Source organism: Lepidochelys kempii, chromosome 8 (genome assembly GCF_965140285.1).
Source record: "Lepidochelys kempii isolate rLepKem1 chromosome 8, rLepKem1.hap1, whole genome shotgun sequence".
Taxonomy (NCBI): domain Eukaryota; kingdom Metazoa; phylum Chordata; order Testudines; family Cheloniidae; genus Lepidochelys; species Lepidochelys kempii.
This window is the reverse complement of record NC_136387.1, coordinates 78,227,397-78,240,938: the sequence shown is the minus strand read 5'-3', so window position 1 is coordinate 78,240,938 and position 13,542 is coordinate 78,227,397. Positions and strand designations below refer to the sequence as shown.

General features: G+C 47.5%; 1 protein-coding gene across 5 annotated transcripts in view; it reads right to left on the bottom strand.

The window, feature by feature from the left end:
- The window catches only part of COL24A1 (collagen type XXIV alpha 1 chain), a 241,385-nt gene extending 229,615 nt beyond the window's left edge, over positions 1 to 11,770 (bottom strand). For 3 of the 5 annotated variants that reach the window (XR_012160422.2, XM_073357173.2, XM_073357174.2), the window contains exon 1: positions 11,367 to 11,768. Coding sequence is in view for 3 of the 5 variants with exons in the window: in XM_073357173.2 (XP_073213274.2) it covers positions 11,367 to 11,422 (56 nt within the window). In the remaining 2 variants the exon portion in view is untranslated. Of the gene's footprint in view, positions 1 to 11,366 lie in introns of all 5 variants that reach the window. The other 2 variants (XR_012160423.2, XM_073357181.2) reach the window with 1 other exon arrangement.
- Between the last annotated feature and the right edge of the window lie 1,772 nt (positions 11,771 to 13,542).

Here is a 13,542-nt window from a genome sequence, read left to right as displayed (position 1 = left end):
TTGAGCCTGAGAAAAACACATAAACACGTTGCACCAAGTCAAAGAAACTGCTTGCCTCCAAACAGCATCTAGCAGCGTCACTGACAACCAAATTCAGAGAATGTGCACTACAAGGAATGAAAAAGGCCCTAGGATTGATTTCCATCATTCTCCTTTGCACACCACTGTCTTTACCTTTCATATTACTCCCATTATCATAGCCAGCCACGTAAGTTTTCAACAGATAATGACATTGTTTCAAGTTCTTGTAGAATAGTTTCAGTCATAAATACTCCAGTCGTCTCCTTCAGTGGTACGAAACTCAAAAAATGTTCCTTTATGAGCACTTCAACATTATCTTCATCTGCAGACTTTTCTATATTTTAGATATATTATATCATATTTTTTTCCTAAGTAATGAACCTGTGTTTCATGATCAGTTATTTTACGTAGATGCTCCTTCATGAATGGACCAAACAAAGCTAGGTAGTCAACAAATTTTAAAAAGTTTCCATTACCTGGCCTGTATAATTTTTCATTTCTACCACAGCCATGGAATGCCAAATTTTGCCCACCAAGAATTCTCACTAAAGCAATCAGACGCTCTAATATTTGTTGCCAATATTTCTTCTTTTTCCTTGGTCACATGTAAATTTTCTTCATCAATAGTTTTTCTTTTTTTCAATCCTAATTCAAGTTCTTTCCAATTTTGAAAACATTCCAAATGTTCTGTACTTCTTTCATGTGAAAAGAGAATTGAAGATATGTTTTTCCAGTCCTTTGAACCATTTTCAGTAAGTGATGTACCAACTGCTTGATTTCTAAACAACTTGCAGCAAAAGCAAAACACAGAGTCCTTCAACACTGAATATTGTAACCAGTTTCGATGAATTTCTTCCCCATTAATGAGTTTCCTCTTGTAATGCTGAGCAGAGAATTTTCTTTTATTTCCATCCTTAGGGAAGGGAAATTCATGAACTTGTTAGGTCCATGTTCCATGAGAATTTCCCGCACACTGTCATCACATCTGGGCCATGAAGCTGGGTCCCCATACTGTAACTTGTTTGTAAGTTCCTCATCCTTTCTTCCTTCTACCTAATTTACTTCAATTTCTGCATGTGTCTCTGAAGGTGAATAAATTTGTTCCACTTCCATATCAGTCTGATGCTATGAGCTGCCTTCATCTAGAAGTAAGTTTCCATCATCTTGAGTTTCCAAACTCGGCAGCTCTCCAACACCACTTTCTACAAGCCATTACCCTCTGATCCCACTGAGGGTTACCAAAAGAAACTACAGCATTTGCTCAAGAAACTCCCTGAAAAAGCACAAGAACAAATCCGCACAGACACACCCCTGGAACCCCAAATTCTATCTACTACCCAAGATCCATAAACCTGGAAATCCTGGGTGCCCCATCATCTCAGGCATTGGCACCCTGACAGCAGGATTGTCTGGCTATGTAGACTCCCTCCTCAGGCCCTATGCTACCAGCACTCCCAGCTATCTTCGAGACACCACTGACTTCCTGAGGAAACTACAATCCATCGGCAATCTTCCTGAAAACACCATCCTGGCCACTATGGATGTAGAAGCCCTCGACACCAACATTCCACACAAAGATGGACTACAAGCTGTCAGGAACACTATCCCCGATAATGTCACGGCAAACCTGGTGGCTGAACTTTGTGACTTTGTCCTCACCCATAACTATTTCACATTTGGGGACAATGTATACCTTCAAATCAGCGGCACTGCTATGGGTACCCGCATGGCCCCACAGTATGCCAACATTTTTATGGCCGACTTAGAACGTTTCCTCAGCTCTCGTCCCCTAATGCCCCTACTCTACTTGCGCTACATTGATGACATCTTCATCATCTGGACCCATGGAAAAGAAGCCCTTGAGGAATTCCACCATGATTTCAACAATTTCCATCCCACCATCAACCTCAGCCTGGACCAGTCCACACAGGAGATCCACTTCCTGGACACTACAGTGCTAATAAGCGATGGTCACATAAACATCACCCTATTCCGGAAACCTACTGACCGCTATTCCTACCTACATGCCTCCAGCTTTCACCCAGACCACACCACACGATCCATTGTCTACAGCCATGCTCTACGATACAACCACATTTGCTCCAACCCCTCAGACAGAGACAAACACCTACAAGATCTCTATCAAGCATTCTTACAACTACAATACCCACCTGCTGACGTGAAGAAACAGATTGACAGAGCCAGAAGAGTACCCAGAAGTCACCTACTACAGGACAGGCCCAACAAAGAAAATAACAGAACGCCACTAGCCATCACCTTCAGCCCCCAACTGAAACTCTCCAACGCATTATCAAGGATCTACAACCTATCCTGAAGGATGACCCATCACTCTCACAAATCTTGGGAGACAGGCCAATCCTTGCCTACAGACAGCCCCGCAACCTGAAGCAAATACTCACCAGCAACCACACACCACACAACAGAACCACTAACCCAGGAACCTATCCTTGCAACAAAGCCCATTGCCAACTGTGCCCACATATCTATTCAGGGGACACCATCATAGGGCCTAATCACATCAGCCACACTATCAGAGACTCATTCACCTGCACATCTACCAATGTGATATATGCCATCATATGCCAGCAATGCCCCTCTGCCATGTACATTGGGCAAACTGGACAGTCTCTACGTAAAAGAATAAATGGACACAAATCAGATGTCAAGAATTATAACATTCATAAACCAGTCGGAGAACACTTCAATCTCTCTGGTCACTCGATTTCTGATCTCAAAGTGGGTATCCTTCAACAAAAAACTTCGAAAACAGACTCCAACGAGAGACTGCTGAATTGGAATTAATTTGCAAATTGGATACAATTAACTTAGGCTTGAATAGAAACTGGGAGTGGTTGAGTCATTATACTAAGTGAAACTATTTCCCCTTGTTTATTCCTCCCCCCTCCACACTGCTCCTCAGATGTTCTTGTTAACTCCTGGAAATGTGCTGGAAATGGCCCACCTTGATTATCACTTCAAAAGGTTTTCTCTCCCCCCACCCCACTCTCCTGCTGGCAATAGCTCATCTTAAGTGATCACTCTCCTTATAATGTATATTTTTTCATGGTCTGTGTGTATATATAAAATCTCCTCACTGTACTTTCCACTTTATGCATCCGATGAAGTGAGCTGTAGCTCACAAAAGCTTATGCTCAAATAAATTGGTTAGTCTCTAAGGTGCCACAAGTACTCCTTTTCTTTTTGTGAATACAGACTAACACAGCTGCTACTCTGAAACCAAACTTTTTTTGTGGATGTGAGCTACCCTCCTCTCAAAGTAATATACCTTCATCTTGATGTCCAAACTGCTTCCATGCGGATGTGAGCTAACCTCCTCTCCAAGTTAAATTCCTTCATCTGGATGCTGTAAACTGCTTCCATCTTTATTTGGATTAAAGAGAAGATATTTCAGGAAGTATCCCTGCTGTTTTGCTTGGTTCTTTTCCTTCTCAGCCTTTCGTTTACAATACTCAGCTCCTCAAGGTTCTCTTTTTCCTCTTTCCGCCATGGGGCATTTGAATATTGTTATATACTGTGCTCCCGACTGCAAGTATGATAGCGTTAAGGATGGTTGTCACACCCACCACATGGTTGGTCATTTAAACCACACTGCAGCCATCCCAACACGTCTTTTCACTGCTTAAAGGTTCAGTGACTAGTAACATACACTCACATACCTATTAAAACAGTTAGTTACAGCATTTACACAGACACAAAATGATCTTTTTCAACGTTATAACCCGCCACCGGTTGTTTGGAAAGTAATCCCCTTCCTCACGGTTACCTGCCTGGAGTGTGACATCATCACTTTCATAGTCTAGTAAGCATTAAAGCTGTTACTTTTCTCTTATGGACCTTATTTATTACATGTGAACCAGTTATAAACAAAGAAAAGGGTTTTTTTTAAATTTGATATTTTTCCCTCAAATTTGGCATCCCATTTAACTTGGCACCCTAGGCAACCGCCTAGTTCATATATATAGATGGGCCGTCCCTGAATATACCTGCAAGATGTTCCCCTGTCCGCCACCTGGGGATACATGCCTGATGGGAGTTGGTTGCACATACATATTATATTTACATTAGTCATTTATTTTTAATCCAATGGTTCTAAAGCATCTGTTGTGAGATTTCAGCTTCAGACCTACAAAACAGGGCAATATGTTTTTGTAGGAGAGAGGCATTTTCTGTTTTAATTGATAAGTATACTTACCTCCCTTAAAACATGTTAAAGTATTATTAAAATTCATTCATTACAGACTTCAATTTATCATTTGGCTCCAACTTTAAGCTCTCATCACATTACATACATTATGAACACAAATCTTACCATAATACTAAATCTTAACAGACTTCCCACACATCCTTTCCAACCATCAGCATGGCTTCCATCTTAACTTCCTTCTTCAACTCCAGCTCAGTCCCCTGAGAGAGTAGGTACGTGTTTCAGTGCATTCTGAAGGTCATCAAATCCAGGCTCCGATCAACCAAGCAGAGAGTGCATTAGTGAACCATAGACTTTTCACAGTCACCTCCTGGCTATTATACCCAGTTCAACCGGGGGCTATTCGCTTGAGTGTCTGGAACAATAGCTATAATATGGGGAAAGAGTCAGTCTTACAAGGTGATGGGACCCAACATTTGGGGCTTTATAGGTTGAAATCAACACCTTAGACTTCACCAAGAAATAATTTCTTAACAAGGGTAGATCATGGATCACAGAAGTAATATGCTCCCAGGGTGAAACACTGCTTGCTTAACAAGCATATCAGCAGGTTCTGCACTATCATAATCCAATCATGAGATGACAAAAGCATGGATTCCCACAGTGATGTCCACACCAGAAAGAAAAGGACTCAACATTCTTGCCAAGCTCAGAGGAGAAAAAAGCATTTTTGGAAATTGCTGTTATCTGAGTAACCAGAAGCAGTTAGGGATCCAGCAAGATTCTTGTGTTGTGAACCTTAAACAAGCTGCAGATGCATCTCACTGATCCAGAGGTGCTGATATATTTTCCTCCATTTTGTTTCAGTTGTTTTTCTCAGCCCACAAGCATTATCTCAATGTTATCATGATTGGTGTCTCAGTCAGCTAGCCCTGGTCTATTTCCCAATTGTCGTTAGACACCTGGTAAGTCATTCCATCACAACAGACTGGTCCAATGAAATGAAGTTTGACAATTGGGTATCTTCAGCATACTGAACATACTGCAACCCGTACATCCTCAGTAACTGCCCTTGTGGACCAATCTCCATGTTAAACAAGAGGGAACAGAATGTGAGACCTGGGCATCTGCCCACTACCACCTCAGAGATCTCTCCAAAGAAAGAAGCAAAGCTTCTCAAGCGCAACCTCATTGCGTTCTGCGAGCTTCTTCAGGCAACTCGATGGCACCTTGCGGTCAGTGATGTTGAAGGCATCTTATAGATCGAGAAGAACCAACAAGGGCACCAGATCTTCATTCATTGCTATATGATCAATTATCAAGACTTCCACAGTTTCCATATTATAACAAGCCTAGAATCAATTGACTGGGACTAAACATACACCCAACACGGATGGAGTGATCCAAACCTCCACAATCTCTTTCCATCTCAGACTGCTACATCCCCAGTTCACAGCAGTATTGCCTCCCAGAGTCCAATGGAATCGGTGTGGTTCCATTGCACAGCAAAGACTAGGGGGCAGAATGACTGGAACTTTTGCAGGAGGCCCACACTTCTGCATGCTGCAGAGAGTAGCTCCACACAGATTGATTGCACTGCAAGGGCAGAGCGAGAATGGGCAGCAGGCCAGGGATGAGATGAGGCCAGTGTACCATTCCTCTCCTCTCTGAGGAAGAGTGCTGCAACAGAACAGCCACAAGGGCTACTGCAGCAGTGGCCTAAGAGAAGTTCTGCTACTCCACCATGGATTTGGAGGAAAGATGCCTCCCTCCCCAGCGCTTGCACAACTCCCCTATGAATACCCAAGTTACTCAGGCTGTGCACTGCAAATAGGATTTGGCATAAGGTAACACATGTAACATGTACCTAGAACTTTTTTTTAATGTTGACAACATTTGGAATAAAACAACAGAGGAAAATAAAAGAAAATAAGTTTCTACAACTGTTTTGTGAATTTTTTACCGGATTCTTTTTTATTTTAACCAGTTCTGCTATCCACAGTATCTTAAATACTTCCATTTGGACTACCCAAGGAAAGCCTTTCATGAAAGTATTCCTCTATATCCTCCTCTTCACTAATAAATTTAGGGTTTTTTTTCATTTTATAGACAGTGATACCAATATAAGATTTAAATAAAACAACAATTCAGGACTTGCAGCTAATCAAATGCAAAAAGTCAGTAAATAAAAGTATTATAGGGTTATATGGTTCACATTTAAGAATTAAAGGTTTTGTCAATTGAATTCAAAGGGAGGTTGGAAGTGCAAGGAATGCACGATCAGGTACATTACTGCATACCCTGCACAGAGAACACTGGAGCCAAATTTGACCGAACAGCATCCCCTCAAATTATGCTTTCGAGATGGCAAAAAAATGGTGTAATTTCTATGCGGCCTTTGCTTGCTTAACACAAACACTGCATTATGCTAGAAGGTGCTTATTCTCTCTACTTGCTCAGCTAACTTGGGGACAAAATACCCTAACTGTACTCATGCAAGTAAACTCACTGGAGTCAATGGAACTATTTCTGAGAGTAAGCTAGACTCAGCCCAAAATTATTTCTGTGTGTAAGGCAAGCAGGATCTGGCTCTTGAATTACACTTAGTTCTCCCAAGCATTAGAGGGTACGCATCTGCCTGTTGTTTCTAATTGAGATAAACCCCCCTCAATACAAACATTCTCTCTCACACTCTCTCTCTCTCTCATTGCCCTTTAAGAAAACACAACTATCTCGGATAAATATGTCATGTTGTTTAAACCCTGCCAAGCGGAGATTCCTATAATACTTTTCTCCCTGGCTGGCTACATATATGAAGTTTATTAATGGATGGGTTGCTACTGATTCTGACACAAGGCTATTGGGCAGGGGAAGACAGCTCCCTTGCCAGGAATGTGCAAACCAACCCCAGTGTCCCAGCAGCAGCAGCCTCCCAAGAAGCCAAACTCCTTCCCTGCTGCTACTTTCATGTTGCTGTGTTACACAAATGTATGAGATTTTTTTAAACTCTTCCATCCCATTTCAAATCGTTCAGATTTTTCCCCATCTGGACCCAATTTGCAAAGCCCTGAATTACCCATGAATTCATCTGAGGGCTGAATGCAGGGCTTGGGAAGGGGGGCTGGAGGAGCAATTTGGTCAGTTAGTAAGAAATAGTGGGCAGCAGTTCTAAGCCAGTGCCTGGGATACAGGGACCCCTCATGCTTAAACAGCTGTCAGGGGTAGAATTTAAAGCGACAGGATACAGAGCAGGATCTTTACTTCAGCTTAAACCCAGAGACAATCCTGTAGTACACAGTGTGTCTGGACTTTTAAAAAACAAAAGTCATTTAAACCACAATTATTATTATTATAGTATTATTTGCATTAGTGTAGCGCTCAAACTAGCTGAACACCACAAGTTTTGGACATAATTAGGTAAACTTCAGTTTGTGCTGTTGTACTACTTTAACAAATGCATTTGCATTTATCTAGCATTAAGATCCCTCTACAATTCTGTTTAATCCCACAGTAAAAAATCTGTTACCTTAGATTTAAGGTTGCTAAAGGGGAAATCCGACCAACGCAATCACTAAAGATCAAGAAGATCCTGAATTAAGACAATTTACATTCATATGCCTTAATAACAAAACATCACTCAAAGATCCCTCACCTCCACAACAAACTCCCTTGCACTTGCAACATGTAACTAGTCACAGTGTACACATCAAATGCCTTCATTGTTCACTCAGACTTACAAGCAACCTTAACTCTGACCACAACTAGGTTAACACATAAACTTGACAGATGACATGCTCTGGTAAAGTCTATAATGTTATTTTTATATGAAAAAGTATGAAATCATAAAGTTGTATGTTATCGTGCTGCACAGAGGAATCTGATGTGTGCACAGTGGTAGTTATATGTTGCAAATGCAAGTGAAGTTGTGGAAGTAAGCAGGCATCACAAGATAGGTTACCTGACCTCATGATCTCCTTCATTTTAAGTAATTCAGAAACCTAAGCTGTAAGCAAAGGTTTTTGTTTGTTAGTGAGAATTTTCCAGGTTTTTAATAAATACTATATATGTCAACTCCGATAGTTATTCACACAGCAAGCTGTCATCATTGACAAGCAGCAACCACCACAGAGCCACAATCCATACACACCCTCTTGGACCCTTGCATACAGCCCAGATTGCCTCCAGGCTCCCCACCCCACACAACTTCACTGTCCCCCACAGGCCCCAACCTTTCAGTCCTGGTAACATATAACCCCGTCCAGGCTGGGCTTCCCACTGAAAAACAGAATGTCGTAGGGAATTAGGAGGGCATAGGGAGGGGCAGGTAGTGTGGATGGATTGTGCACGGAAAGGGGCATGAGGCTGGGGGGTATAGGCGCTGGAGGGGACAGCTGGACAAGGGAGGATGTAGAGAGCATACAGGAAAGCAGGCATGGACAGCGGCATCGGGATAATCTGTCGGGATTATGGGAGTGGCTGTTGGGAAGGGGACAACGGAGGAGGGGGATTTGGGCTGTGCAGGTGGAGAAGCGGGCTTGAGCTAGGAGCTGGGGGAGCAGAGTTTAGAGGAACTGTGCAATGACAAACCACAGGGGGCTCATCAAAGAGCTCAGCGCTAGGGAACCAGGGAGTTCTCCGCTTCCCCCACCACGCTCCCCACAGCGCCCTGCTCCCCCTCGGTGCTGCTGGGGTCCCCCTTATGCTGCCGCACGCTGAGTGGCCAAGGGGGGTAGGGGGAGCAGGGCTGTGGGGGGACCGAGCCCGCGGGGCAGGGTCTGTGCCGGGGGAGCCGCACTCCACTGAGCCCTCAGCGCAGCCTGGGAGGGCTCGGCGGTGCTCCAAGGCAGCGGGGCCGGGGAGCTGAACGGGAGCCTGCACCGGCCGCCGGCAAAGCAAGGACGCCACGCTCACAGCCCTGAGGGGCCCTGCGCGCCCCCACTCAGCCCGCTTCCCCCTTCAATTCCCGCGGCGCCTCCCAAAGGCTCCCCTCCACCCCCCAGTACCTCTCCCCAGCCCCGCTATGGCCCCCGGCAGGTGTGCCAGGGAGCAGCAGCACCACGCTCGGCCGCGTCTCCGCCTGACCTCTTCCAGGGCCGCGCCCTCCTCCGCCGGCGCCCCCGGTGCCCCCGCCATGCCTGCCGCCCAGCCCCTCCGCTCCCCGGGCCCAGCAGAGCCGGGGGCAGCAGCAGCGAGCGCAGCTGCTTTCCCCTGCAGCACGCCGGGGGCTCCCAGCGGGCGCGGGCGGCGGCTGAGTGCGAGCACCCCGCGCGGTGCGCTGGGGTCCTGATTTCCATCGGCAGCACCCCCACGATCAAAACCGTCCCAGCCCCCGCCCGCCTAGCTGGGCTGGCCCGGGCGTGAACGTGCAAGGGAGCTCGGGCGCCGTGGTGACTGGGTCTCCGGGGACGGGGCATTTCCAAGGCGGGCTCGCCGATGCTGCGCCTGCCACCGTCGGTGCACGCTTGCGCTACCCGTATGCCAGCAAAGCGCACTGGCTCCTCGGGAGCGAGCGTGTCAAACACGGAGCCTCAAGCCCACCGCCGGGCTGTGAAACGGGCAAGTCACCGCCTGCCGTGCCCGTGCGGCTCACTGCGCCGGCCACCACCCGCCCCGCCAAAGCGGTTCGTTCCAGACACGGGCCAGCAGACGCTTCCGCACGACATGAACGAGGCGGGCGGCCCGGTGGGACGCGGCTCCGTTGCGAAGGAGAAACGGAGCGAAGTCAAACTGCGCCCGGCCGGAGTGATCAGATCTGATTCATTGCCTTGATCTCAACCCCTCCTTACGTGTTTAAACAACACAAAGTTGTGTTTGTAACGCGCCCTTCCCGGCCAGGCATCTGCCCCACCCCACCCCAAACCTCCCCCCTCGGACCCCGTCTCCTCCTGCCCGCTCTTCGGAGAGACTGTCACTACGATGCACCAGAAGAAAGCACTTGTACCTATGTTTTGCCACCCGGGTCTCTGGCATCATTTGCATGTAAACATGTGGGGGGGGGGAAGCCTCCTATATGGGCTGCCGTCCCTCCCCATACAAGTATTCGAGGGCGTCGTTGCAACTCCCCTGTCGCGGCGGCGAACTGCTGATCTGGGACCTTTCCGCGCGCCCCCCCCCCCCCCCAGCTCTTCGCCAGGAGGCTGCAGGCGTCACAAACGCTATTACGAACCGGTTCGTGTCTGCAGACTCTTTAAATAGCCACTAGCCCGAGTAATCAATCTTAGCCTGAACAGGCGAGGGGGGCTGCAGCTACGGACGAGCAGCTCCCCCTACAAGTGCGTCGGCAAAAAACTACTTGAGCATATCCTCGAGTCTAAAAATAACGCCAGGGTCTGCCCTATTGGGGAGCAAGGCAAAATACCACTTCCCCTTAGTTCCCTCACTTTATTGCCCGCTCTCCATCAGCAGCAGTTCACCAGCGAGTGACAACAAAATCAGCCACCGCGGTCTCCCCGGCCCCGGAGGCAAAGCCCGTCTGTCCCTGCGGGGTTCACAGCCCCAGCAGCAGCTCCTGCACGGCTGTTGTGTCCTCGGGAGGAGAAGGAAGCTGCGGCCAAACACACGCACTCAGTCATCTCTTTATCAACCCCTTGCCCCAACCTCCTCGCTTCGTAACTCCGGAAACCCCCTAAACTGCTACCCAGCATTTCGAGGCTCTCTCCTGACTAGGCTAACCCGAGACTCGCGAGCACCGTTCCTCCGTCTCCCACCCTGGAGAACGCGCCGAGCGCAGAATTCTTCCCTCCAGTGGGGAAATCTCAAGCCCAGGAGCTGGCAGTTCGGGGGTTTGGTTTGGTTCGGTTTTTAAGATTCGTGGATCTCGTAACTCATTTCGGAAGGGGGAGGGAGACCTGAAAGTCGCTAAGTCCGCGAAGCCTGTTTTAGCCGGCAGAGGGAAAAGTGCCAATAAACTTTTCCTTCTGCGCGGCTTGATTGCTTTAACATAAACCGTCTGTAGACCCGCTGGCAGAAGGCCTTTTAAACGGGGCATTTGACAAATTGCAAAGACAAGGGGAACGCGTAGCTCCAAAATAAACCGCCTGCCCTGCTCACAGACACTGACGAGACGTACGCTGTGTGTGCAGCGAGCTATCAAACCCCCCCCCCCCAGCTCAACACACACACATACACCCACACCCTTGACTGCTGGGCTCTTACTTACGTTTTTGCTGTGGGAGAGATGCTTCCACTCCTTGTCCTTTTTGCTCCTAAATGCATTTGTCTGCATTTGTCCGAGCAGCGAAGATCTAACCGAAAACAGAAGCCAGCTCCAAACCGCTCAAGGTTCAGGTACTGTCCATGAAATCACCCCAGAGCGGAGGTCCCTTCCGAGCTCTTGGCAAGCCCTAGCGCGTCCCCCGCATGGTGAAGGGGCGTGACTTGGGGTTTCACTCTCAAGGGAGTCAGGGAGAGGATGGCATCAATATAAACCGGAGCGGAGCGCTCGGCTTCACACGTGGTTCGGAGACAGGAGCCTTTGCAAGTACAGCAGAGCCCTGCATTGGACTCGACGATCCGCTGCGGGGATGGGGCGGGCCGGGAGGGGACCTGCGGAGAAATCCTTGGCCGTGGTGAAGAAACAGTGCCCAGGTCACCAGAGCCTTTGCAAAGCGCCCGAGATGTCTAGTGGCGATGCACTGGCGCGCAGCCTTGAGCGCAGCCTGCCTCTGGCTGGGGAGCAGAGCCGCCAGCCGACCCAAGGCAAACCCTCCCCACCCGCGCTCGGTGTTAAATTTCACCGCTCCCTGATTTGCGATTACATCATCAAACCCGCCTCACCCCCGCCCGCCCTGGCCGAGCCGCGCAGAGCCCCGCAGAGCGCGCGCCTGGCCCGAGGCGGGGCGCACGCGGTCTCTGGGTTCCCGCCTGGGGAGGGAGCTGCCGCCGCAGCCGCCCCGCTCGGCCGCAGCACTGTCTGCAAGTTCTAGCAGCCGCCTGCTGCATCGGCTGTCCTGGGAGCCCTGCACCTCTTGGAGGGCCAGAAGCGCCGCGCAGCCTTTGTGATCCTTTCTCGCACGCATCTGTCCAGAGGTGGCCTCCTAAAGCATCTTCTGTGTCCCTGCTCCCGCCTTCCTTCTCGCCCTCTGCTTTTTCTCCCCAGACACTTCCTTTCCCCTCTGCTCCTTCTGCTCCCTGCCCTCGCCCCCGAAGCCTCTGTCAGGGGGGCAGATTTAGTTCTACACCGAGGTAAATGAGAGTAAGGCCAATGAAGTAATGAAGAGCCCCTCTGATTTACATCCACGTCCATGGGAGCGGAATGTAGCCCGGATAACAGCAGTGTACTTCCCTTTCTTGTCATGGGCCTGCTCCAGCTCCCACTGACTGAAGCCCCTGGCTAAACTCCGGTGTCCTGCTCCATGACAGCCTTGTCACCTTATATTTACTCATTTAATAAAGAGACATTGCTAAGTCTCCTTTTCATTATACAATGACTCCTTCTTTCGAAGTATGACCAATTTAATAAAGAGGGGAGGTTTTGTTTCATTTTGTTTTTTGGAGCAAATCAATGATACCAGAATTTTTCAGAGTCCTTACCCCAATCTGCTTGTTTGCATGTTACCTAAACGGATTAGCAGTGGAGCAGTCAGGCTAAAAATGAAGGGGATGGGAGACATAAAACTGACGAATGTATTTAATAAACCTAAATGGTTAGCATCTGCTTAGATTCCTGCTGGGGTTCAGCAGCAAAGTCCTGGCAGAAAGATGTAGGCTCAAATAATATGTGGGGAATGGGGAAAAAAGAGGATGAAATGATATATAGAGAAAAATGAGTTTGCTGGAGGTTTTGCATCTCAGATGTAATTAAATCAGGATCTAAGAAAACTCTCTCTGGAAAATGTATGAAGAACAGATGTAATTTGGAAGCTCTATAATGCCAGAAGAAAGAGGACACCCTTGTCTGCCTTCTTGTCTTTTTCATTTCTTTTCCAATGTTCCTACCTTGCCTCAGTAACACAATATATTATATGGTGTTATCTTACATAGCGTCAACCTGCCTTCCAAAACATGCCTGATATAGAATTGAATAATACAAGACAGTGCACTATATACATTACAGAAAGAGTAGTACAAAGACCAATGGCCAGATGCCACAGTGCTCACTCAGGCAAAATTCCCATTAACTTTAGCTGAAGTTTTATTTGAGTGAGGATATTAAAAATTTTTCTGCACTAACAAGGGCTACAATTCCAGGGAACAAAGGTGGATCTAGAAAAGTTATCTGAAAGTTTTAAGCATTTATCTTCACACACATATATTCCTATTTCAACATCTGGAAACATCCAAAATGTATATTGTCCCACTGGCTACCATGATATTTCCTATTTATTTCAGTTTTT